Raw genomic sequence first — 23223 nt, 5'->3', positions numbered from 1 at the left:
GTGAGGAGGAAGGAAATCTGGGTCAAGACACTCCCGACCAGCCACACACACAGACATTGCTGAAACAGTCACAGATTCTCTTCTGATCTGTATCAAATCCAGAGAAATACAAGCTCCTGGAATTGCGCGCAATGGTACGCATTCGCCCTGTAATCGCCATCACTGCTGTCTAACATTTCTCTCTCTTACCCTCGGCTATCTTCCCTCTCCTCTGCATTTGTTCTGTGTGCTCTTCCTCAAAGATGGCGGACACATATGTGTAGGACTAGGGGTGTCAAATCTAAATTTCCTCGTTCCCATCTCTCTCTGGGGCATCAACTGCAATTTTGTTTTCTTTATTGAGTCTCTCTACACAGAAGTGGGCAGACTACAAAACTAACGTGCTGAAAGCAGAATGTATTTTATGTAGACCACGCGTTTGCGTCTGAAGACAGATCTCTTACTAATTCAACTGCTCTTCAGAACTGTTTTCTAATAGGTCTATGTGGAACACCAGTCCGAGGATGCCTCTAAGCAAAGGCACTCAAGTCCGACCATCTTCCTCATGTTGAGGAGGTAACAGTGTATAATACTGAGTTAAAGGCTCGAGAGGTCTCAGTGATAAACTTGTACAATTCAGTGTTTTCCACCCACAACCCCCAGCTCCTCTCCCCCTGTGCCCAGTGCTCCACAGTTAACAGCCGCAGGCTTTGTAAGAGACATGCGATTAGAGATATTCTTACCCAAGTCCAATATGAGGTTTCCAGTCCAGCCTTCAAACACACTGTTATCACTACAAACTGAAAACAGAAAGGGAAATGTCACTCTGTCTCCATAGGTACCATGGTCAATCAAGGGACACACAGAATTCCATAGAAGAAACAGGTCTGAGTTAAGCCAGCTATGTGTTCACCAAACTCACGGACTAGGTGAGTGGCTCCCATTAGGGCGTGGTGGGAGCTGCCATTTGTATGGCTCCTGCTGTCCTCTCTCACCTCTGCTCACCATCAAAGCCTTAGTGTGTGTGTGTGTGTGTGTGTGTGTGTGTGTGTGTGTGTGAAAGAGGCTACAGAGGGTGATGCTATCTGTGTTCTGTACAATTCACAAACAGCGATAGTGTGTGCTTACGCAAACCTGGGGTTTTGCTCTTACTTTAACGGAATCTTTTTTTGCTAAAAAGCTCACTTCCTGGATTTAAAGATAAATTATAGAAGTAAAACAACTAGGTGTTTAGGAATCTAAATCTTCACTCTGGGACTTTATGTACATGTAATTCTGCAAATGGGGGATAGGAGTGCAAGCCACTTCTCGAAACACACACCATATGTGCTGACTATATGGTTGTCTTGGCTAGCGTATGCCAACTTGACACAAGCTGAAGTCATCTAAGAGGAAAGAACTTCAACTGATAAAGATGTCTCCATTAAATCAGGCCATAGGGGAGGAATCCTGTAGGGCGTTTTCTTAATAAGTGATAGCTGTGGAAAGGCCCCGCCCATTGTGGGCGGGGCTATCCCCGAGTCGGTGGTCCTCAGCTTGCTCAGCTGAGTAAGCCAGGATGAGCAAGCCAGGAAGCAGCACCCCTCCATGGCCTCTGCATCAGCTCCTGCCTCCAGGTTCCTGCCTTGTTTGAGTTCCTGTCCTGGCTTCCTTCAGTGATGAACGACAGGTACAAATAAGTGAAATAAACCCTTTTTTCCCTCAAGAAAGGTAATTCCGAAGCCAGGCACCAAAAGCTACCCTAACTGCTCTGCGTCTCCCATATGAACACAGCATCCGCCTTGGAGTCACGTGACAAGCTGCTTCAGTTAAGGTTCATTCGCCAGTATTTTCAGCTCCTTCGTACTGAAACTGGAACAGTTAAGGCTCCCCTCCTGTGAAGACTCATCTTGGTTGTCAGCGTGAGTAGACCGAGAGCTACCCAGGAGACTAGTAAACCACACTGGGGTTGTCTGCGACACTGTCTAAAGGGAAACTCACTCTAAATGTGGCCATCAGATGAGGAGAGGGCCAGACAGAAAAACAGGAGGAAAAGGAGGAAGCCTGTGAGCGCACTCTCTCTCTGACTGCTTCGAGGCTGCCACTGTGTCAGCGTCTCCATCCCAACATCATCTCCTGCACACTCCTCTGTGGTGGTCATCTCAGAGTCCTGGCATCTCTAACAGCCTGCGGTTTCCACTGTGACCGATACTGAGCTTCACCAGTGGCCTCTCTCAGCCCTAGGCCTCAGCTTCTTTGTAGGAACCCTTCGGTTCTTGAGTCTCCAGCTCAACTGAAGCTGCATCTTCAACCACGGCTTCTGCTGGGGCTGCCTTAAGGGGGACGCTAGTCCTCGCTCACAGTGCCCAGCCTCAGCCGCTCTCCACGACTCCTTCATGCTGCCATGCCAGGAACGCGTGGGAGAGGCTATGTGCCTGCTCTGCAGCACTGGTCCCACACCTGCACGCTAACCCCAAAGAAATACATCCCGAAATACTTCCCAGAGGACTTCACCCCAATGATGCTGGTCTCTTAGCAATTACCGATGTAAAATGGCAGCCCCAGCTAACCAGTGTCAACTGTCCCATCGTCCCAGCAAAGCTTTGCTTCAGCCATGCCGGACCTCTTGCTCATCACAGCTGATTCTTCCGGCTCCAACTGACCAGAAACTGCTGTTTTTTACATTTAAAATTTTATACTAATGACTCAGGGGTCTCTAAAGCTTCCCTCTGACACTTCATAAGCCAGGCGTCACTGTCTGTGCTTTGTATGTCCCAAGCTCTCACTGAACGGCCCATTAAGCTCTGGAGCACTCAATGTCTTTTCTAGCCTGAAGCTCTACAATACTCTGCCCTCCCCTCCCAACCCCCAAACGACATGGTAAGGTTTGTTACAGCAAGGCCCCACTTCTGGTACCAATGTCCATTCTTGTTTGCTTTCCGTTGCTGTAATAAACACCACAGCAAAAAGCAACCTACAGAGGAAGGGTTTGTTTCATCTCACAGGTTATCGTCTATCTTGGAGGGAAGTCAGCGCAGGAACACAGCGCAGGACCTGAAGGAAAGACTGGAGGGCTGCTCCGCCTCACGTCCAGCTACCTGTCTTCTTTCCTTCTTTCCTCTTCCTTCCTTTCTTCCTTTCTCTCTCTTGTTTTTCGAGACAGGGTCTCTCTGTGTAGCCTTGGCTGTCGTGGACCAGGCTGGCCTCGAACGCACAGAATGCTGGGATTGCAGGAGTGTGCCGTCATGCAAGCTACCTGTTTTACGCAAGCCAGGCCCATGCGTCCACAAGGGGCACTTCTCACATCAACTAGAATGTGATTAGTCACATGCAAGACTAACAGTTGAGTGGAGAGTGGGGACTGACTCTCACACGAACTCTGGTGCCCCATATTTGACCACGTCCCCTGGATGGGGAGACCTGGTGGCACTCAGAGGAAGGATAGCAGGCTACCAAGAAGAGACTTGATACCCTATGAGCATATACAGGGGGAGGTAATCCCCCTCAGTCACAGTCATAGGGGAGGGGAGTAAGGGGAAAAAGGGAGGGAGGGAGGAATGGGAGGATACAAGGGATCAGATAACAATTTAGATGTAATATGAATAAATTATTAAAAAATAAAAAATAATAAAAAAAACACACTAACAGAAAAAAAAAAAAAAGACTAACCACCCTGTCTTCCCATCATAATGTACTGACATCTTTGACACTGTGAGCAAATAAACACTTTCTCTTCAGTTGGTTCACTCAGGTATTTATCTGCAGTGATGAAAACCCAACAAAAACATCTTCCTCATAGTGTTTTTTTTGATGAAAACACTGAATACAAAACACTTAGACAAGTGCTCATATTATTATAGTCCATTTATAACTGCCTGTAAAAACCTGAATATTGCGAGTCAAGGAAGCTATGCGTGTTAGCACTGGAAGTGTATTTCTGGCCTTGTACCGGTGACTGCCAGCGACCATAGTGTCTGATCCGACTTTCATGGTTTGGGACAGTACATGTTGAGACACTTCCCAGCAGGGTTGGAAAATTAAGGTATAGGGGTACAGGGGCACAGTTGGGCTTTCTCAGCAGGATATGTGGTGCTAAAGTATTATTAATATCTGTGGGCATCAAACTCTTATTAGTGAATATGAGTTAGGTTAAGGTACATAAAGTTTCTAGTAAGTGACAAAATGAAAAAAAAAAAAGCACTCTCCTGAGAACTGAGATTTAATGTGTCCCCAAGAGACATCCATAATATAAACTGTGGTTCCATTCCATCTACTTGCGTAAGTGTTTACACAGTTGTTTTGGCATTCATGCTATAAAAAATGCCAATCCTCTCAAACATGGTTGTGTTTTTCTTTTATTGCATCAGTGGGAAAACATCAGTGGAAAGAAATTCCAAGGTTTTCCCAAACCTGAACCCTTTGTCTAACTGACTGTTACTTCTATTGCTGTGATAAAATACCTCCCCTATAAGCAAAATAGAGGCATTTTGATTTGGTCCTTTTTATGACTCCAGGTTACAGTCATTGTTATGGGGAAATCAAGGCAGGACCTTCCAGCATCATAGTCACAGTCAAGTGCCGAGACAGAGAATTCTCTATTTGTATACAAAGCAAAGCCCAACCCCTGAAGTGGTGCTAACCACAGTCATGGTGCGTTTCCCCACCTCAATCATCAATCAAGACAATATATATATATATATATGTTTACAGGCCAACTGGATCTAGATAGTTCCTTATTAAACCCTCTTCTAGATGCTGTCAAGTTGAGAGTTCATTTCCTATCATTCAGGTGTCCCAACAGCTGAGATTTGCATATTTTATTTTTCAGTGCCTGGGACTGAGCCTCACGCACGCCGAGCACACATTCCTCTTCTCTGAGCCACACGCACAGGCTCAGAACGGCCTTTGAGCACCGTTGTCACAGTGGCCAGGCAACTGGCCACACGTTCTCCACGCAGAGGCTGAAGAGGCGTGGGTGAGAGAGTGGGTGAGTTAGTGAGTAAGGCATGCTGGGCACAGACTGCAGGATTCGGGTGGGAGTAACTGGGCATGGGATGGCAGCTGTGTGAGCGTGGGCACTAGGACTCCACAGTCCTCTTGACTTTTAGGAGAAAATGGTCTGCGTGTTCTCTGGGATCTTAGTTGCCGTGAGAAGAGCTTGTTGGCGCCCTGGCAGCTGTGGGGGGGAAGTGTTTGATAAGCCCGCAGGTCACTCATATTTAACCTAAATAAATTTTTCTTAGATGTGTTTGAGTATTTGCTTGCATGCATGTATGTACACCACTAGTGTGCCTGGTGCCTGCCAAGGACGGAAGACGGTATAGAAACCTTCTGGATCTGGAGTTACAGATTGTTGTGAGGCAACATGTGGACGCTGGGAACCAAACCCTCCCCGGGAGCAGCCAGTGCTTTTAACCACTGAGCTCCAACCCCAGCTCACTCTGTTAGTTAGCTCGAGCCTCTAGAGAAGTCATTGCTTACACACCAAGGATACTTGGATAAAATTTGGCTGAAGAAATATATACACACACATATTATATATATATATATGTATATATATATATGCATATGCAATGGCAGTAAGATAAATTTGAGGAGAAAGTTAAAAAGTAAAGGGGAAAAATAGAGAGGGGGAAAAGGTAGTAGGGGTAAGGAGGGAACACTGAAAATCAAAGTAACAGAAATCTTTTAAAGTCACTAAATCCAAGTCATAGTTAAAAAGAGCAGGTGTGGTGGTACAAATGCTCCTGATAAGCATTCTTGGCACTTAGGAGGCTGAGCTGGGAGGAATCTGAGTTAAAGGGCAGCCTGGGCTACACAGTGAGGTTCTATTTCAAAATGAAAACAAACAAACAAACACAAAAGCACACTAAACAAACCCAACAAAACCTTAAGTAGAAAGCTCTTACCACTCCAAATGCCTTACCCTGTAAATGACCCTTAAACTGGAACCTCTACTCCCTGCCCCCCGCCTGCCCCCGCCCCCCCCATTTCAGTCTGAAAGAGAAGGGGGCAGAGAAGAAAGGCGGTGGCTATAGACAAAAATAGGCAAAGGGACTGAACTCACAGTATAAACGAAGTTTCCCAGGAGCAGGTAGTCTGAGGTTTTCCCATTTCCAAATACTGTGCCTGCAAGAAAAGAGGAGGAAACCCGTTACAGTTACAGAAGAAAACAAAGGAAGGTCTGGGAAAAGAGGAAGCCGCTTTGTCATTTTGAGCACAGGAAGATCCTAGAGGCACACAGTGGGGCCATGCCGCTGTCCCACACAATTAAACACCACATTCTAAGAGCCCACCAGAAGCGGTGGCAAATCTGACTTGCTAACCGATCCTTAGAATCCACAAGGTGAAAATCAGCAAATACATAGAAAAGGTTGAACTCTCAGTTATTTGGAAAGCTGAAAGCTCTGGGCACTGACAGGATGTGGCGGTCTGGGTGCTGACACAGGAGGCTGTCGGCAGGATCAGCAAGACTCTCCGGAACCTTTTCAACAAAGCTGTTATCATGGGAACCAACAGGGATCGGCGAGAAACCACACTCAGACACAAAGGGCCGCTAACCCGATGCCAGGCGCAGGGTTCTTTGAGGTCCTGGCTGGATTTCTTGGAAAATAAAAAAAACTTCAAGTTTTTTGTTATTGTAGGGATGATTAAGGAAATAACTGTAGATGAAGGGCTACCAAGCAATCAAGAGACTGGTTCTCAGTTCCCAGTGACCTCAGCTCCTCTCCGAAAGGCAACGAGAAGGTCCTCAGTCTGGCGGGTTTTAAGGTTCACACACATTTCATGTGCCTGTCTGAGGCGAGGTAACAGCCCTAGATGACTGTTAAATCACTGGCTCTCATTTTTGATCTTTGGATTCACTCAGAAATGACCGAGAGCTCCCAGAAGCTTTGGCATCCACGTTTCATAGCTATCAGTAGTTACCAAGTTAAAAGGTAAAAACAGAACATTAACAACCACAACAACAAATCTATCTCATCTAAAAATAATAGTAATAAGCCCACTGCAAAGTCATATAAACACATTTTATGAAAAAATAACTATTTTCATAAACAAAACTGAGTGAGAAAATTGGCATTGTTTTACATTAATCTCCTTAATGTCCAGAATTTAACAGAATACAGCTGGGCTCTCAAATGTTGCTTTGCTTACAACAGTTGAGAAAAATATGGCTTTGTAGAGATATACATGGAGTTATAATGGGTGTGGTTTGTGTTTATTTTGGAAATCTCTTCCAATAATTCTTTTATACTACATCAAAACTCAACAAGTAGCTTTTTTAAAGAGATAGAGGTGCTATTTCTGTTGTTTGTTTTTAATAATTTATTTATTTTTATTTTATATGCATCCATGTTTTGCCTGCATGTATGTCTGTGTGAAGATGTTGGATCCTGGAGTTACACACAGCTGTGAGCTGCCACGAAGGTGCTGGGAGTTGAACCCAAGTCCTCTTAGAAGAGTAGCCAGTGCTCTTAACCACTGAGCCCCTCCCCCATGCTAGTTGCCTGCATGGTGAACCTCCTCAGTGTACTCTGTTACATTAAGATCCACTGGTCACACCGCACCATGCAGGACTGGTTGATCTGGCGGAAGCCAGTGGCTCCACTCATGATGTGAACAACCTTCCCCACAAAGCAAGCCTGCTGAGCTCTGACCACAGCCGACTTGCCTTCGTGCCTGGCCAGCCTGCCTCTCAGGACCCGACCCGGACACACCAAAGCTGGAGAGTTAATCAAAGGACCAGCCTACAGTTCCTCAAGAAGTGAACAGGCAGACAGCAGTGGAGAATGCAAGGACCAACACTGCCTCTCGGCCACTGCTTTTGCCGACTTACATCCCACTGAGTTTGTAGAGTTTGTATCATAACTAAAAATGACAAGAAATGGACTTAACTGTTATACAAATTTATAAATACTCACATTTTTAACTCCATGGACTTCCCAGAGCTCTCAAGGTTTAAAACCTCTTAGGTAACTCTTGGAATTTTTACACTAAAACTGCTTATTATGTTTTGTATTGGATACTTTTATACACTCCGTTCCTTCTTTCCTTTCAAAGCAAAACAAGCTCTCAGTCTCTGAGGCTCACTTAGATGTGGAGAAAAGGTACAGCAGTTGCAAATCCCTGAACATCAAATTGGTAGCACAAAGACTGTGCTACCTACAACTCATTCTTTGAGGAAAAAGCCAAGGGCCTTCTAGACTTGTCTGGGTTTGGTTTCCACAGGCAGCAGCAGCTGCTGGGCACGGCTGGGCTGGAGCACACTGCCGTGGACTGTTTCCCCGGGTAGACGCAGCAGGAGAGCTGGCGTGGCTAAAGTATATTATATGCTGTTTGGTCTGGCTTGTTTTTGATAGTAAATTTCCCCTTTCTAGTTTAGAGTGTTGAAGTAGTGTTTCATGGGTTAGTGGCGCCTTGCTTGTCATTCTTATGTTGATTTTATGCCTTGGGAACTAACTTTATCCGGTGAATTTGTCTAAGGTCATCCTGGATTGTATCCTGGACTTCAGTATCTGATTGCTTCCAAAAGCAAAAACAACACAGCGTCCATCAACTGATTAATATGTAAAGTCTGGTATATCTATACAGTGGAATATTATAAAAGGGATGAAGAAGTGATTAGTCCTGTAAAGCGGAACGGCCAACCTAAGGCATATAGTTCTACTTATACGACCTGTTCACAACAGGCAAGTTCCTAGAGATAGAAAACTTAGTGGTTTCAAAGGGCTGCGCGGACGGAGTCTAGGAAGGATCAGGGAGCGACAGCTAATGGGCACAGGATTTCTTTCTGGGGTGATGAGACGCTATGGCATTATATGATGGCGACATTCTCATGGTCCAATGAAGGTACCAAAAGCCACTGAGCTGTGAAATGTTGCAGTAACTTAATTGTACCTTAAAACAAGCCAATTGCTGTGGCCTTGAACTTGAGTAGTATTTACAGTTACAATTTCCTGAATAATTAACAAAGGAGACTCAAGTCTTGGCTAGGGCAGGGACCCACCACCACCACCTCCTCGGTAGCACTTGCGTATTCATGCTGTGAGACGCAGTAACTCACCTGCAGCTGACTGGGCACCTCCGAGGCACTGTTCTGAGTAGAGCGAGCACCTCCAAACTGACACACCCTTCAGCTTGCTAAAGCTCAGAGGAGGAAGACCAAAACAACCCAACGGGCTAGGCAAGTCGTGTGTGGATGTGAGGGTGAGAAAGGGTGACGTAGCCTGCAAGTGGGGGATTTTGTTGCAAACGCAGAAAGCTTTGAGGTGCGTGGTTTTGTCAAGGTCATTCTGGAAACCTGGGTTAAAGGAGGTGCAGGGGGACAAGAGCAAGCCGTGTGGTGTCATGCTAACAGCCATGCGTTCACAGATGGAGGAATGCCTGTCCTTAGGGAGGACCACCGGCTGCTTGAGAGGAGAATGAGCCAATGTTTTCCACTCTTGCAGCCTTGGGCACAGCACTGAAGAGCCGGCATCTTTCTTAACACCCCAGGGAAAGGGTCCGCTCTGGGATTCAGAAGCATCAAGCTAGGCACGACAAACATCCTTGCCTCCTAGAGCGGCTACGTCATTTTTTTTTTAACGTCATTGTTTTTATGTACGTGGGAAGTATACCGTGATCCTCTCTTTCAAAACCGATGGGATAAAAATCACTCCCTTGAAACTAGCAGAGAAAAAGTGCACTCTCCAAGATGCAGGGGTCGGGGGAGACACATGAAAAAAAAATGTCAGTTCAAGTTCACCTGAAAAATGCTAGCACAACTGACCAAGCTCAATTGAAAATGCTCCAATGAGCCTCATAAATACAATAAATAGATGACATAAGACATTAGCCTTATTATCTTCACAGTATATGCTTGCAAAGGGGGAAAAAGTCCTAAAGTCTGCAAGTTTGGGAAGCAGGGGAAGTGAAGAAGAGGGCTTTGCACAGACTAAGTCAGTTGGCTCCTAAAGGCATAATAAAAACCTTTACTGTGGCGACGACTTTGGAGGCACACATTTTAGACCAAGGCACAGCCCAACGAAGGAAGCGCTGCTCTAACTCTGCGCGTGTAGGACAAGGAGTCACTTTCCTAAAATGGCGAGGCACCCACCTCTTTGCATTCATAGTCTCTCTACTTACCATACTGAAGGGCTTTTAGCGGGAACCAAAACAGAATCACGGAGTGGAAGAGGCCATTCAAACAGTGAACCCAGAAAACCTGAGGGAAAACAAGAATCCATGAGAACCATTTGCGATAAACTCGCGCCGTGACCTCTGACCTTTCTTTTTATCTACGCGCTAGATGCACAAAATGTGTTTCTGCTGGGCCACCACTGTGAATTAATAGGACTGACAGACACTCTCTGCCTTAGATGTTCATGGGTCATTTATTTATTTTTATGTTTCTCAAGATGTTTTTTCAGCTTCACTTTTTTTTTCCTACTTAAAAAAAAATCCACTATCAAAAGTTTAAACTTCTGCCCGCCAAAGGGGTGTGTGTGTGTGGGAAATCTAATAACTGATGCAGAGCCTGGAGTTTCTTACACTGGAATTCTTTTCATAATTCTAGAAGAATAGACCTTTAAAAGACTATGGCTGTGAAATCCTCCCCTACTTTTTTTCCTTCCCTTCTACTCAGTAAATGTTTCTGTGGTACAAATATATAACGCTTTTCTCTCTCTCACAATAGACATGCACACGCATACACCGTAAAAAAAAAATCACAGAATCTAGCACTTAGATTATATGTTCATTAAAATAAAGTATTGTGACTATGTCTGAATTTGTTGAAGGCTTCTACAATTGTTTAACATCTGTCTGTACCACGTTTCAGACTATCTCTACAGCCACTTAACAGCCATTACTTTTTATGTCTTGTGTATTACAAAGAGAAGTGAAGGCATCATCGGGACTTTTTCCTAACACGAGTGTGAAAGATTAAGTTATCGAAAACCGCTTAGAATCCTTATGAGCCTTGGAACAGCTGTAGTTTCGCCATTTAAAATGGCTTCTTGCAAATGAAGCTTAAATGTTAAATACAATCGGCATGTATTAATAGTTTTAAGCTGTTCAAACAAGAGAAATTAAGTTGCCTGCCTCCCAAAATTTTCCACTGTGATCTCAATCTCCTTGGTTAGCTCACCCGGCCACGCTGGACTGTATGATCCAATTTACGCTCCAATACTTTACACATTTGAACTTGTGTTGCTCATTAACCTTTGTCGCCTCTCCTCACTATGTCACCACCACAAGTTTTCATTTGACAGAAAGCACAGGTGGGTGCAAGAAAAATTAGTTCTACTTTTCCATTTTCCTGACTGACGCTTATTGTCACACGCTAATCCTTTAACCCCTGTCCTGACCTCAGAACCTCCGACCCCTCTTTACCATAACAAACGCAAGCCTGGTCATTCACGGCAACAAGGCTTCCACACTAGGGAGCCTCGGCAACCGCTGTGTAGACAACTGTGCATTTTGTAACCATTTGTTCCCGGAATTTTAAAACATTTAGACGGGATTCACTCAAACAGTGCCACTGAAATCATTTGCCAAAAGTCTGTGAGCCTTAGAAAAATAGATGGCAAACTGACTACATAGGCTAAATCCATATCCAAAGTGATCTGGGAACCGGGCAACCCTGGAGACTTTATAAAGGCTCTAAGATAACGAGGTTTTGTTTTGGTTTTGTTTTTCAAAATGATAAAAGACAGAAGGACAAGGTCACCCTTCCATCAACACCGCACACTACCTTTTCCTGACCACAAAACTGTGGCTGTATTGCACTGTGTGGAGAGCGTGAGAGGGTGTGGCTTTTCAGGAACAACTGGGTCATCCTGGGAGGACCAACGTATGCTTTTACTCAAGAGGCACAAGCCGCATTTGTGGCGGGGAAGCTAACATGAGGGAGCGCTACAGCATCCACACTATGGGATGCCAGGAGCTGTAGCTGAGCTTGGTAGAAACCCACCGGGCCGGTAAGAACCACGCTGCTAGGGCACCAGGCTGCACCTGGCTGCCAGAGTGCTTCTGCGGGAGAGCACGAGCTCATGACCACTGCATCTGCCTTGACTGCTGCATCCCATCGTTTGAAAATGTCCGCCATGGCTAACGAAAACCATGGCAGTGATGTGAGGAAGAATTTGATACAAATTGTTTTAAATAAATAAATAACCTAAAAAAAACCCTGCAATCACCAAAATATTAGCCTAGACACTATAAATTATAAAGAGAAAAATTTAAAAGAATACAAGACTAGAAATACATTTCAGAACCAGTAGCAGAGATGAGGCAAGCTTTGGGATGTTTGATATTTTGGTTAATTTAGCTTCAGTTTTTAACCTGAAGCTATCATGTTAAATGCATGTGTGCTGCTAGACACCCATGTTGTTTGTTTACAAAGATTGGGCCTCAGAAGAAAAATAACTTCTTGGCTATAAATGCAACACTGTCATTTATGGAGTGTGGTACAGAGACACCAAAACAGAATTTCACTTTGTTCTTGGTATACTAAGAATAAATAGCACTAGAGAGCTTTGTGAATTAATACATATTAAAAGTTCTTATGCTAGACACTGAATTGCAAAAAAATATGTAACTGCCATTAATTTACTATTAAGCATGCACTAAATTAATTGGAAATGAATCAGGTAAAGGTCACTATGTTCATTTTCAAAGACATAATATTAGAGTTTTAAAATGGCATCCACCTTCATTGCTGGCATTTCACACTCCCCCTCTCAGTTACACTAAATGGAAGCCTGAAGCATTATGTAATACTTAGTGTAGAAACTTTTTAAAAGATACACTAGCAGGAATGTAAGTCATGCCAAATGATTTCTTTTGTTGTTGGAATGATGAAATATCACAGAACAGAGGAGACCACAGTAGCCTATGATGGGTTAGGTAGAGTATGAACCCAAGCCATGGAATCTGCTCACATGTCCAGCAGCAGAGAAACGGACGTTAAAAATGTGGTGCCCTTACGTGCTGGCATTCCATTCAGCCTTAAAGGAGAATGAGACCATGAACCTTGAAGGGAAGTGGGTGAAACTGGAAAATATTATATTAACTGAGGTGGCCTAGGTGCTTAGGGTCAAATACTGCACGCTCTCTCTCACGCATGGCTCTTAGCGGCTCATTTTAATCCGTTTACGTTTAGGGGAGAAGGGGTGGTTAGACTGAGGTAAAGCGACTAGAAGGGAGGCTCAGGAGCGAGAAGAAAGAGGCTTCAGAGGGTAACAGAAGGTGTGATGGATGAAGGCACAGGGGGGCCTGGGGTGGGAAGACACAAGTGGGGGGGCGGGGGAGGAAAAGGGACTAAGCGGTAAACCAAAATAACCACACAGGAGAACACCTGTTACTTTTTATGCTAAGGATACTTTTTATGGTAATGAAGAAAAGAAAAGGAAATAACAACTTCCCAGATAAAAACAAAAGAACAAAACAACAACCCAGGCAGGCTATGGCTTTAGGTAAACCGCTGGATAGAAACTTCACTTTGCGTTCTTAATTTTAAGCCTCAGAGCTACTGAGTAAATACAAGGTTACTTCCTGGAGAATATAGTTTTAATGCCCGACTCAATCACTCTAAAATTCTAAGGAGAACATTATTCCCCTAAACAGGAGATAGGGAAGACTCTTCTCCCGCCTGGAGCGCAGGTCCAGCCAGCCCCTGCCGGCCCCAGGTGACTAGCCCCTGAGAAGTGGGCATTTTCCCACACTGCCAGAAACTACACTACACAGACAGCCATGCCTGTTCACTGCTGTCTAAGAGCCCCAATGAAAAGTGTTTTCATTTTAATTTTGTAACACTCAAAATAAAAAATAAAAACCCCACAAAACCAACCAACCAACCAACCAACGCCCCCTGCCACCCCCAAACAATTCTGTACTCTGGGGCTCTTGGCTGAGGGACGTCAGATGCCCCCAGCTTGCAGCTACGGAGAAAACTCCTCTGAAGACATGAGTGGACTTGTGCTCCTACCTTGGTGTTGAAGTCCAGAGCATTCTGAGACGTTTTGTACAGCTCGGGGTACTTTAACATGTTCTCCTTTCGGCATGACCTCTCGAATATTCCAAGCGTTAAGGGAGGCATCGCTGTAAACATCTAAAGAGGAAATAACTTCTCGTGACATCACACAGCCGGATGCATGGGTGTCACATTTACTTTTAACATTAGACAAAATAGGAATTATCAAACGCGCTCAACTCACCACGTTATAGAGCCCTATGCACCATCTTTCAAAGAGGATCTGTCCAGAAAAGCCATTGACAAAGGCAAACCAGATCTAGGAAGAAAGCAAGACCCCAGGATTAGGACACAGACCGTCAGCGCATCGCTTAGTAGCTGCCTTTGCACTTTGAACCCTGCAGAGCAGCACCGGAGGATCATCTGTAGGTCTCCGGACAATGGCACATTTTGTCTTTACTTTTGATTTAAAGGGGGCGCTTTCACTATATAACTGCCAGAATTTGCTCTACTTGCCAAATCTAAATATCTACACTGGCAATAAATCACAGATTTAGAAAAATAAAATAGATATCTTGTTTCTACACATGGATATATTTACATATTATTAAATGCTGATTGCTTTAATTCCCCTTTTAAAATCCCTATGTGGATTTAGGTAAAGGAACTTTTAAAATTATAGATATTACAGTTATTTATTTAGGAAGTGATTTCCATCCATCATTTTCTTATGTGTCATTTGTTAGTTTATATGAATAATGTCACAGGTTTACTTTTCTTGAGACCAACCGTACATAATGTCACAGCCTACTTCTTCCCCTTAACATTATAAAATGAATATTTGAGCTCTCATGCGTCCTTAAGACACTGCTAATAGATCCATAACTCCTGTAGTGTGAACATCTAGCTGATAGGTCCAGAACTCCTGTAGTGTGAACATCTAGCTGATAGGTCCAGAACTCCTGTAGTGTGAGCATCTAGCTGATAGGTCCAGAACTCCTGTAGTGTGAGCATCTAGCTGATAGGTCCAGAACTCCTGTAGTGTGAACATCTAGCTGATAGGTCCAGAACTCCTGTAGTGAACATCTAGCCGAGAGGTCCAGAACTCCTGTAGTGTGGCCATTCAGCTGAGAGGTGCAGAACTCCTGTAGTGTGGCCATTCAGCTGATAGGTCCAGAACTCCTGTAGTGTGGCCATTCAGCTGAGAGGTGCAGAACTCCTGTAGTGTGGCCATTCAGCTGATAGGTGCAGAACTCCTGTAGTGTGGATATCTAGCTGGCTTCAGAGTTCTTGCTATCAGAAATGTTCATACCTGAAGCTTGACATAGCTTCCTATTTCTTTAGGATAAATAAATAAAGTAAAATTAATGCACTAAATGCTTTCTCCCCCCTGGCCCCACAGTTCTTGACAACTACTGCCACCAGAATGCTACATTTGAATTTATATATTGAAATAGTTCAAATTTAAAATTTAAAGATTTATCTTTAGTTATGTGTAGGGGTGTGAGTCTGCACGTGGGCAGGTGCCTGAGACCAGATGCATGGGATCCGTTAGAGGTACAGTTACAGAGGCTTATGAGCTAAACTTACATATTTTTTTTTTCCAAGACAAGGTTTCTCTGTGTAGCCTTGGCTGTCCTGGACTAACTTTGTAGACCAGGCTGGCCTCGAACTTACAGCGATTCCCCTGCCTCTGCCTCCAGAGTGCTGGGATTAAAGGCATGCGCCACCACTGCCAGGCCTGAACTTACATTTTACTGCTTAGATAAAATAAAATCTCTATTTGCTAGAATATAATATTTTCATATGTTTATAATTCTCTTTGAAAGAGAAATCTTAATTTAGGAAACACAATTTAGAGGTAATATAGAGGTAATGTATTTGAAACACATATACAATTAAAATGATTACTGGCAATATCTTGAAAAAAAAAAAGAGAATGCATTAAAAAAAAAAAAAGCCAGCCTAAATATAATTAAAATCAACCAAACTTGGAAAAGTAGTAAAAAGCCCAGCAAGAAGATTACACACACACAGTACACAGTAACAGCAGTCAGTGGGGGGGGGGGGTTGGGGGGGGAATGAGGGGGGATATGTGTGTGTGTGTGGGGGGGGGTGGGAGGAACCTTCTTGACTTGTGGGCTCCAGAGAGGAACGTTGCTACACTTCATGTTTCCTTTAACTCCATTATGGAAGCATGAACTGCTACAAATTTGCCATTCACCAGCCTGAGCCCAGGCCGGCCTCCTCTGAACAGCTTCTGTACTGGCCTGCTTCCTTGTTGCAGAGGAGGGGACAGTTGAGCATGTGTCACAGTGAATGTCTCCAAATCCGTCTAAGGGACACCATCTGTACCACAGGGGGTAATTAACTCTAAACGCGCTGTCAAAGCATCGATACTGTGTACGCTTGTGTTAATAAACTGTGTGTATGGTTAATAATCATAGAGGTGAGCGGCCCTTTAGCCTATGTGCACGTTAACATTCTATTGCTAATTTTAAGTACCACGAGGGTAGACTTTGGGAGCCCTGCCCCCTCCGAGTCAGTGAACACAAATGAAAAGTTTTAAGCACAAGATAACTCTCCAATAAGCCAGCAAGTGTGTTCAAAGCATATTTTAAGATATATAAACAAACTGTGTTACAATCGAAAACATTTAAACAGGAGTTAACACATTTTTTTTACCACCTTACTTTCTGAGTGAAAGGTATGTGACACGTGCTTAGTAATTTATCCTTTGTATTTCAAAAGGTTCATCTTCTTGTTTGTTTTGTCTTGTTCTGTTCTGTTTTTTAAAGAACGGACTGGAATGCCTAGATAAGGGCAGACAGTCTTTCAATACAGAGAGTCATTACATACATGTTTTGGTATTCAAATTTGCTCTCTAATTTTTTTTTTTTTAAGGAGAAAAGAGAAAGTGTTTGACAGGAAAGTAGTCTATCTACCAAGTTCATGTTAGTCTGAGATTTGCAGGTCAAGCCATATCTTAGGAACAGTCCTAAGTAAGACAGAACCCAAATTACCATAAGCGCATGCAGTCCTCCCCTTCAGCCAACAAGCCATGGATGTAGGAAGCAAGCACCAGGCCTTGGGGGGCGGGGCCCAGATTATTTAAATTCCTAGGGAATTTACTTCCCAGCATAGTTTACTGGGAAAGTATCACCTTATTGACTTTAATGACTTTCTGGAAAGGAGAATTGCCACATTGTTTTGGGGTCTAAGAAAACATCATCTTAAGGGGAAAAAAAATCTCTCCTTTGTTAGAAAGGAATTAGAGGGTCTAGAAGGAGCCAACAACTTAAGTGAAAGCTCCAGACACAGCCGGGAGCTACCTCAGGCAAGTTTTCTGTCGCCACCTGCTGAACCTCTGTGTGGGGTTGCAATTACAGCAGTGGAGGGGCTGGCTGGCTAGTGATAGCCGCAGTGTAGCCACAGGAAAGCATTTCTCTGACAATCTATTGCACCCTTTGGGTTTAAGACTGTTCTTCAGGAATTCTTTTTCAAGCCCCCCCTCACTCCCCTCCCCCTCACATGCCCCCCCCCCCACAGAGGCGTGCCAGCCAAAGGCCCACAGACGTGTTCCTGATGGAGCACTTCTGCATAGCAAGCAGAGCCTTGCAAAGGGTCAATGCGCTCTCTGCTCCCACGCCTGATCAGCACAAAAAACAGAAAGGAAAGACTGGAGACTGGCAGTTGTCCTTGCTGGAGACATTCAGCGATGTGTTTTCTGCCTATTCACTCTCAGTATTGACATGAGCCATTAACATCTGCAGAGCTTGTTTTAGCTGGCAGAGGTTGGGGATGAGGGTGGGATTGATCTAAAAGTTCAATCCATTTCCAAGACAGAGGAATTATATTCAAAATACACTTCCAAAAAGTGCTAACAGAAAAATAAATATGAGGTTTCCAGTAAAGTCTCTATCTCACTTCCCTTTTAACCCATTAAGAATGTGATCAGTGTTACACAGCTCATGAAGAGGCTTTCAGTTCAAAGCCAAGGCAAATTTAGGGCTAGTAACTACAGATCACACAACTCTGGGTTAGAAACAGAGTGCTTGGACTTCATTCCACACGACATAAGCATAATTTCATTTTCTTCATTAGAACATAAGTTTTCACAAGTCAATGTTGTTGTCAATCTAGATGTAAAAAACAACTGATTGCCAACTAGTCTATACTTAAAATATGAACTTATTTCATTAAAATTATATTTTATATATATTTTGGTATAAAAGTCTTTTAAAAATCTATGTAAATGAAGTGTATGAGTGTTGCAGTGCACGCCTGTAATCCCAACATTCAGGGAGGTAGAGGCAGAGGCAGGTGGATCTCTGTGAGTTTGAGGCCAGCCTGGTCCACAAAATGAGTCTAGGACAGCCAAGGCTACACAGAGAAACCGTGTCTCAGAGTTACCTTGTTGCCTCTAGTAAGGTCCAAGTCCTTGGATCTATGCAAGCACTTGACAAAAAAAAAAAAAAAAAAAAAAAAAAAGAACCTTTGAGATGGCTCAGGAGATAAAGGGGCTTGCTGCCAAGCCTGAAGACCCGAGTTCCGAGTTCTACCCCAGGGAGAACAGACTCCTGCAGGTTATACTCTGATCTTCCGATGCCGTCCATGTCTACTTACACAAAATAATAAATGTCAAAAAAAAAAAAAAAAAAGAAGACACACAGGCAAATAGCCCTTTGTTATTCACTTATCCACCAACGCTATGCTGCTAGCTCTGCTCTGCAGGCCACGAGTGCACTAGAGCACTTGATCTGTGCTTATTCCAAATTGAAATGTGTTAAAGGTAAAATACATACTGGGTCTCAAACACTGGACATGGATGAAAGAATGTAAAATGTACACATTCAAAAAAAATTTTTTTTACGCATAGTGAGAATGGTAATATTTTTAATATATTAAGTTAAAATATGATGTTGAAATCAATCTTGGTTTTTGACGTGGCATTTTGTTGACGTAGTACCCAGAAAATTTAAAGTTACAGACATGCTTCCATTGTATCCCGCTAGCCAGCTCCTGTAGTTACAGGCTGTGCCTGACTGACTTTGTAGTTTGCAGGTCTGAGGGTAGTGTCTGATGGCCACTTGGATCCCTAAATATCTGCGGGGCAAAAACCCAGTTTCAATTCTCGATGTGTACATGTGGGCAGGTGCTCGTGGGTGTGCGCATGTATGGAGGCCAGAGGTCAGCCTCAGGCGTCCTTCCTCAGGGGCCATCCACGTTTATTGGAAACACCGACCTGGAGCTCACCGAGTGGGCTAGGCAGGCTGGGCCTCTCCAGTGCGGGGGGTTGCAAACGGAGGCCACACCACACCTGCCTGTTCACATGGGCTGTGGGATTCAAACTCAAAGCCTACAGCTTTACCCAGTGAACTCCCCGGCCCAGGGTTCCGTTTGAAAGATGATGTCATATTTGATATGTGGACAGACGTTAGGAATAGAGTATTTTAGAGAAACCTCTTATCCAAAAATCTCACTTTTTGCCAAGTCCAGACACCAAAAGATATGGAGATCAAAGGGAGGGCTGTGTTCAAGACAGAAGGTCTGAGACAGCAAGCAGGCCAGGCAGGGAGGCTCCGCAGCCCTGTCAGAGTACTTCCTGACTGTACTCCTGTGACTTCCAGACCCTCCTCCGCTTCGCTTCTGCCATCCTGACTTTTCTCTGATTTTTTTTTATTATAATTTTGCATCACCAGATCCTTATTTTTTAAACACATTTGTCCACATGAGTACTACTCATGTTCTGTACATGTTCACGCTTTACGGTGTCGATTTAAAACACTTTATAGCATGTTTTAAAAATTGAAGACACAACTCATTAGCAGTTTGACTTCACTTTCTACCAAAGCGGTCTAACATTTTTAGGTAGTGTGTAGACACTGACTAGTCTCATGGCTGATATCTCCTTTGCTCGGACACATTTGGAAATTGACAAAAAAGTGAAGAGACGGCTCAGCAGCCGGGAACACCGACTGTTCTTCCAGAGGCCAGGGTTTTACTCCCTGCGCCCACATGAGGCCGAGCAGCCATCTCCCACTCCACTTCCAGGAGACCCACCCTGGCCTCTGTGGACACGGCAAGCACATGGCACACGGACAGACACGCAAGCAAAACATTCACTCACATGAAGTAAAAGTGAAGTGAATCTTAAAACTGTTTTTTTTTTCCCTTCTTAAAAGTATGAAAAGCCGGGCATGGTGGTGCACGCCTTTCATCCCAGCACTCGGGAGGCAGAGGCAGGCGGATCCCTGTAAGTTCGAGGCCAGCCTGGTCTATAAAGTGAGTCCAGGACAGCCAAGGCTACACAGAGAGACCCTGTCTCGAAAAACAAACAAACAAACACACAAACAAAAAAGTGAGAAGATGAAGTAGTGAGGAAAACAACGAGAAAGGTCTCCACAGAGAGGAGCTAGGGCTGTGCCCGTCGGGGGCAGGACTAGGCTTAGCTACCTCGATGATGTAGAGCACGATGTTCTTGTAGAAACAGTAGAGGATGCACTTGGAGACCCTGTTGTAGTTCCAGGCGCCATGGACCATCAGCAGATTCTTCAGATACTTGAACTAGGAGGGGAGGAGAAAGGCGTTAGTGTTTTCCCCTCCACTGCCGGCTGGGGGAGGGCGGCGGGGCTCTGTTTCACTGCGGGCTGAGGGGCTGAGGGAGGGTGGCAGGGCTCTGTCTTGCAGCCCTGAGGCTTCACCTGCGCGATGGAGTAATCGGAAGAGTTGGCAGCCTGTAAGCCTTCGTTGCCACTGATCCCAACACCCACGTGGGCCGTCTGTATCATGCTGACATCGTTTGCGCCGTCTCCGATGGCAAGTGTGATGACTTTGACTTGTTTCTTAACCATCTCAACGACCTCAGACTTCTGAAGAGGAGAAACCCTTAACAAACAAACAAACAAACAAATGATCATCCTTGCTTCCCGGAAAAAAAAAAAGAAAGAAAGAAATTGAAATGCCATCATTTTTTGATCAATAAATGTAGCAAAACAACAAGATGGATGGTTCTTGGCTAATTTGTCTGTCACTTCAAGGGAAATTCAAAACAAAAAGATAACAAAAGTCCTAGAAGCAAATCCGTAGGGTGACATCTCCAGGGGACATAATGTTTTGTTAAGCACCAGCAGCTGACAGCAGAAATTCATCTCAAAGAGAAGGCATAAAAAGCCGTTGAGGGGGCTGAGAGATAGCTCAGTGGTCAGAGCATGCACTGTTCTTGCAGGGGACCAGCATTCAGTTCCCAACACCTATGTCAGGTGTCTTAGAATTGCCTGTAATTCCAGCTCCAGGAGATCTGACACCCACTTCTGGCCTCTGTGGGTTCCTGTTCCTAACATGCACATACTCCCCCACATACACATGATTAAAAAGCAAAATACGTTTAAAACAGATGAATGCAAATAACCAAAGGATAGCAAACAGTTCAAATACCAACTAGGTTCTATTTAGTACTTTGAAAGAAAATGTTTTGGACTCTTAAGAGCCTGTCATATGTGATGTGAAATTAATAGTGGAGAGTTGGCTAGCCTTTCAACCCATTCTTGAACATCACTGTGAATCTCAAAAAAAAAAAAAGTAAATATCAGATGCTAGAATATAATCCACACGTTTCACTTTTTTTCCAGAGGCACAGATGAACAAGCATGCAGAAATCAAACAGCTTTTCTGCAAACATGGACCAGGAACAGAAGGCATAGGCATTTACAGTAACATCACATTTGATATTAAATTTGAAGCATTTTTCCATGCATCTTAAAAAGTCATTTTAGAACTCAGTGCCAAGAGAATAACAGAAATGTTCTAAGGCTGAGCGCTTCAGTGACACAATTAACTTAATCTATTGTCCATACTGCACTGGAAATGGAAAGACAGAAAGACTAAACAGTGAGCCAGTCCAGACAACCATTAAGATAGTAATTAGAGCCGGGTGTGGTGGTGCACACTCGTAATCTTAGCACTTAGTGGCTGATGCAGGAAGCAGGGTCATAAGTTCTAGGCCAGCATGGGCTACATAGCAAAGTCCTGACATACACACAGATAATAAGAAGCAACCAATGTATAAAATGCTAGCATACAGAAATGCCTCAGAGCTATACCACCACTGCCACCATTGCCACCGCCATCACCAGCACCAACCACCACCACCACCACCACCACCACCACCACCACCACCACCACCTCATCATCATCCTGAGACAGTTGAGGCAGTGTCAGCCCAAGCTGGCCTTGAACTAGCCATGTGGTGAGGCTCTGGCATAGAACTCTTGATCCTTTGACTTCCATTTTCCCAGTGCTAGATTATAGCATATACAATATGCCTTACTCAGAAAGAAATTCTTTATTAAAGTAAGCACCACAGACATATCACAAGCACCTGCTGAAACATCTCACAAAAGTATTTGCTATTCTTAAAAAAAAAAAAGCCACGTAAGGAACGGATACGTCTGTAAACATACTCTTGATTATGCTGGTAGGAGAACTTCCCAGCAGTCAGTGGGCATTCTGCACAGATACGTGCCCCCAGGTAGCTCTACTGACTAGAGAGAGAGGGTGAGAGCTATGGCAGCTCTGACTGTTTCTCCAAGTCGGAGACTCTCAGCTCGAGCCTGAGACACTGACAGAGTGGTCCTCTGTGCTCTTAACGGCTGGACCAGAAGAGGAATGAGTAAACAGCTGCTATATCAAAGAATGATTTTTAATTTTTTTCCTTTGGATTTCCTTTTGGGGTTTGGCAACGGTACAAAATGACACAGCTCTGAACTCAGCAAGAGAATGAATATCAGGCTGCTAATGGCTCGTTTCACTGTCTGCTTCCATTGCTCTTCAAAGCAATTTTCGTTCCATTTTCACATTTTATTTAATTTTTTTCTTAACAGGCTAATATAAATTGGTAAGCCCACTGGCCCTAGGCCAAGGTTTTAAACACGGACTACGGTTGACACTTAGTAAATGTCAGGGAAGGATGCTCACCAGAAATGCTATAGAAAGCAAACAGGAACCGGCATGAATGAAGGGAAGGATTTTAAAATGTTTATATAAAAAAAAATAAAAAGGGGGTGCTGGAGAGATGGCTCAGAGGTTAAGAGCACTGACTGCTCTTCCAGAAATTGAGTTCAATTTCTAGCACCCACATGGTGGCTCACAACCATCTATAAGAAGATTTGGTGCCCTCTTCTGGCCTGCAGGTGAACATGCAGGCAGAACACTGTATACATGATAATAAATACATCTAAAAAAACCCAAAATGTTTATCAAGCTCTCTCTAACGGCGCCCAGGCTGCACACATTATAAAATCACACTGTGG

At 44.1% G+C, this 23223-nt stretch overlaps 1 protein-coding gene and 1 long non-coding RNA gene across 8 annotated transcripts in view; one reads left to right on the top strand and one right to left on the bottom strand.

Annotated features, from left to right (window-relative positions):
• ATP8A1 (ATPase phospholipid transporting 8A1) overlaps window positions 1-23223 on the bottom strand; it is a 225650-nt gene that overhangs the window by 28306 nt on the left and 174121 nt on the right. For all 4 annotated transcript variants that reach the window (XM_084797285.1, XM_084797286.1, XM_084797287.1 and 1 more), the window contains 7 exons: window positions 20617-20800; window positions 20369-20479; window positions 14157-14231; window positions 13928-14050; window positions 10084-10162; window positions 6026-6087; window positions 723-779 (listed from right to left, as the gene is read on the bottom strand). In XM_084797285.1, the coding sequence (XP_084653411.1) occupies window positions 723-779; window positions 6026-6087; window positions 10084-10162; window positions 13928-14050; window positions 14157-14231; window positions 20369-20479; window positions 20617-20800 (691 nt within the window). The remainder of the gene's footprint in view (window positions 1-722; window positions 780-6025; window positions 6088-10083; window positions 10163-13927; window positions 14051-14156; window positions 14232-20368; window positions 20480-20616; window positions 20801-23223) is intronic.
• On the top strand, window positions 3-21952 carry LOC311606192. 4 transcript variants are annotated; one of them, XR_014782252.1, is made up of 4 exons: window positions 3-134; window positions 818-908; window positions 4787-4945; window positions 21544-21952. It is a non-coding gene; the product is annotated as an uncharacterized lncRNA (long non-coding RNA). The 4 variants fall into 4 exon arrangements; XR_014782253.1 differs by lacking the exon at window positions 21544-21952 and adding an exon at window positions 7343-10077; XR_014782254.1 differs by lacking the exon at window positions 21544-21952 and adding an exon at window positions 5067-5406.

Source organism: Acomys minous (genome assembly GCF_964271855.1).
Source record: "Acomys minous genome assembly, chromosome: 10".
Taxonomy (NCBI): domain Eukaryota; kingdom Metazoa; phylum Chordata; class Mammalia; order Rodentia; family Muridae; genus Acomys; species Acomys minous.
Note: the sequence above shows the minus strand (reverse complement) of the source record. Positions and strands in the feature narration are given on the sequence as shown.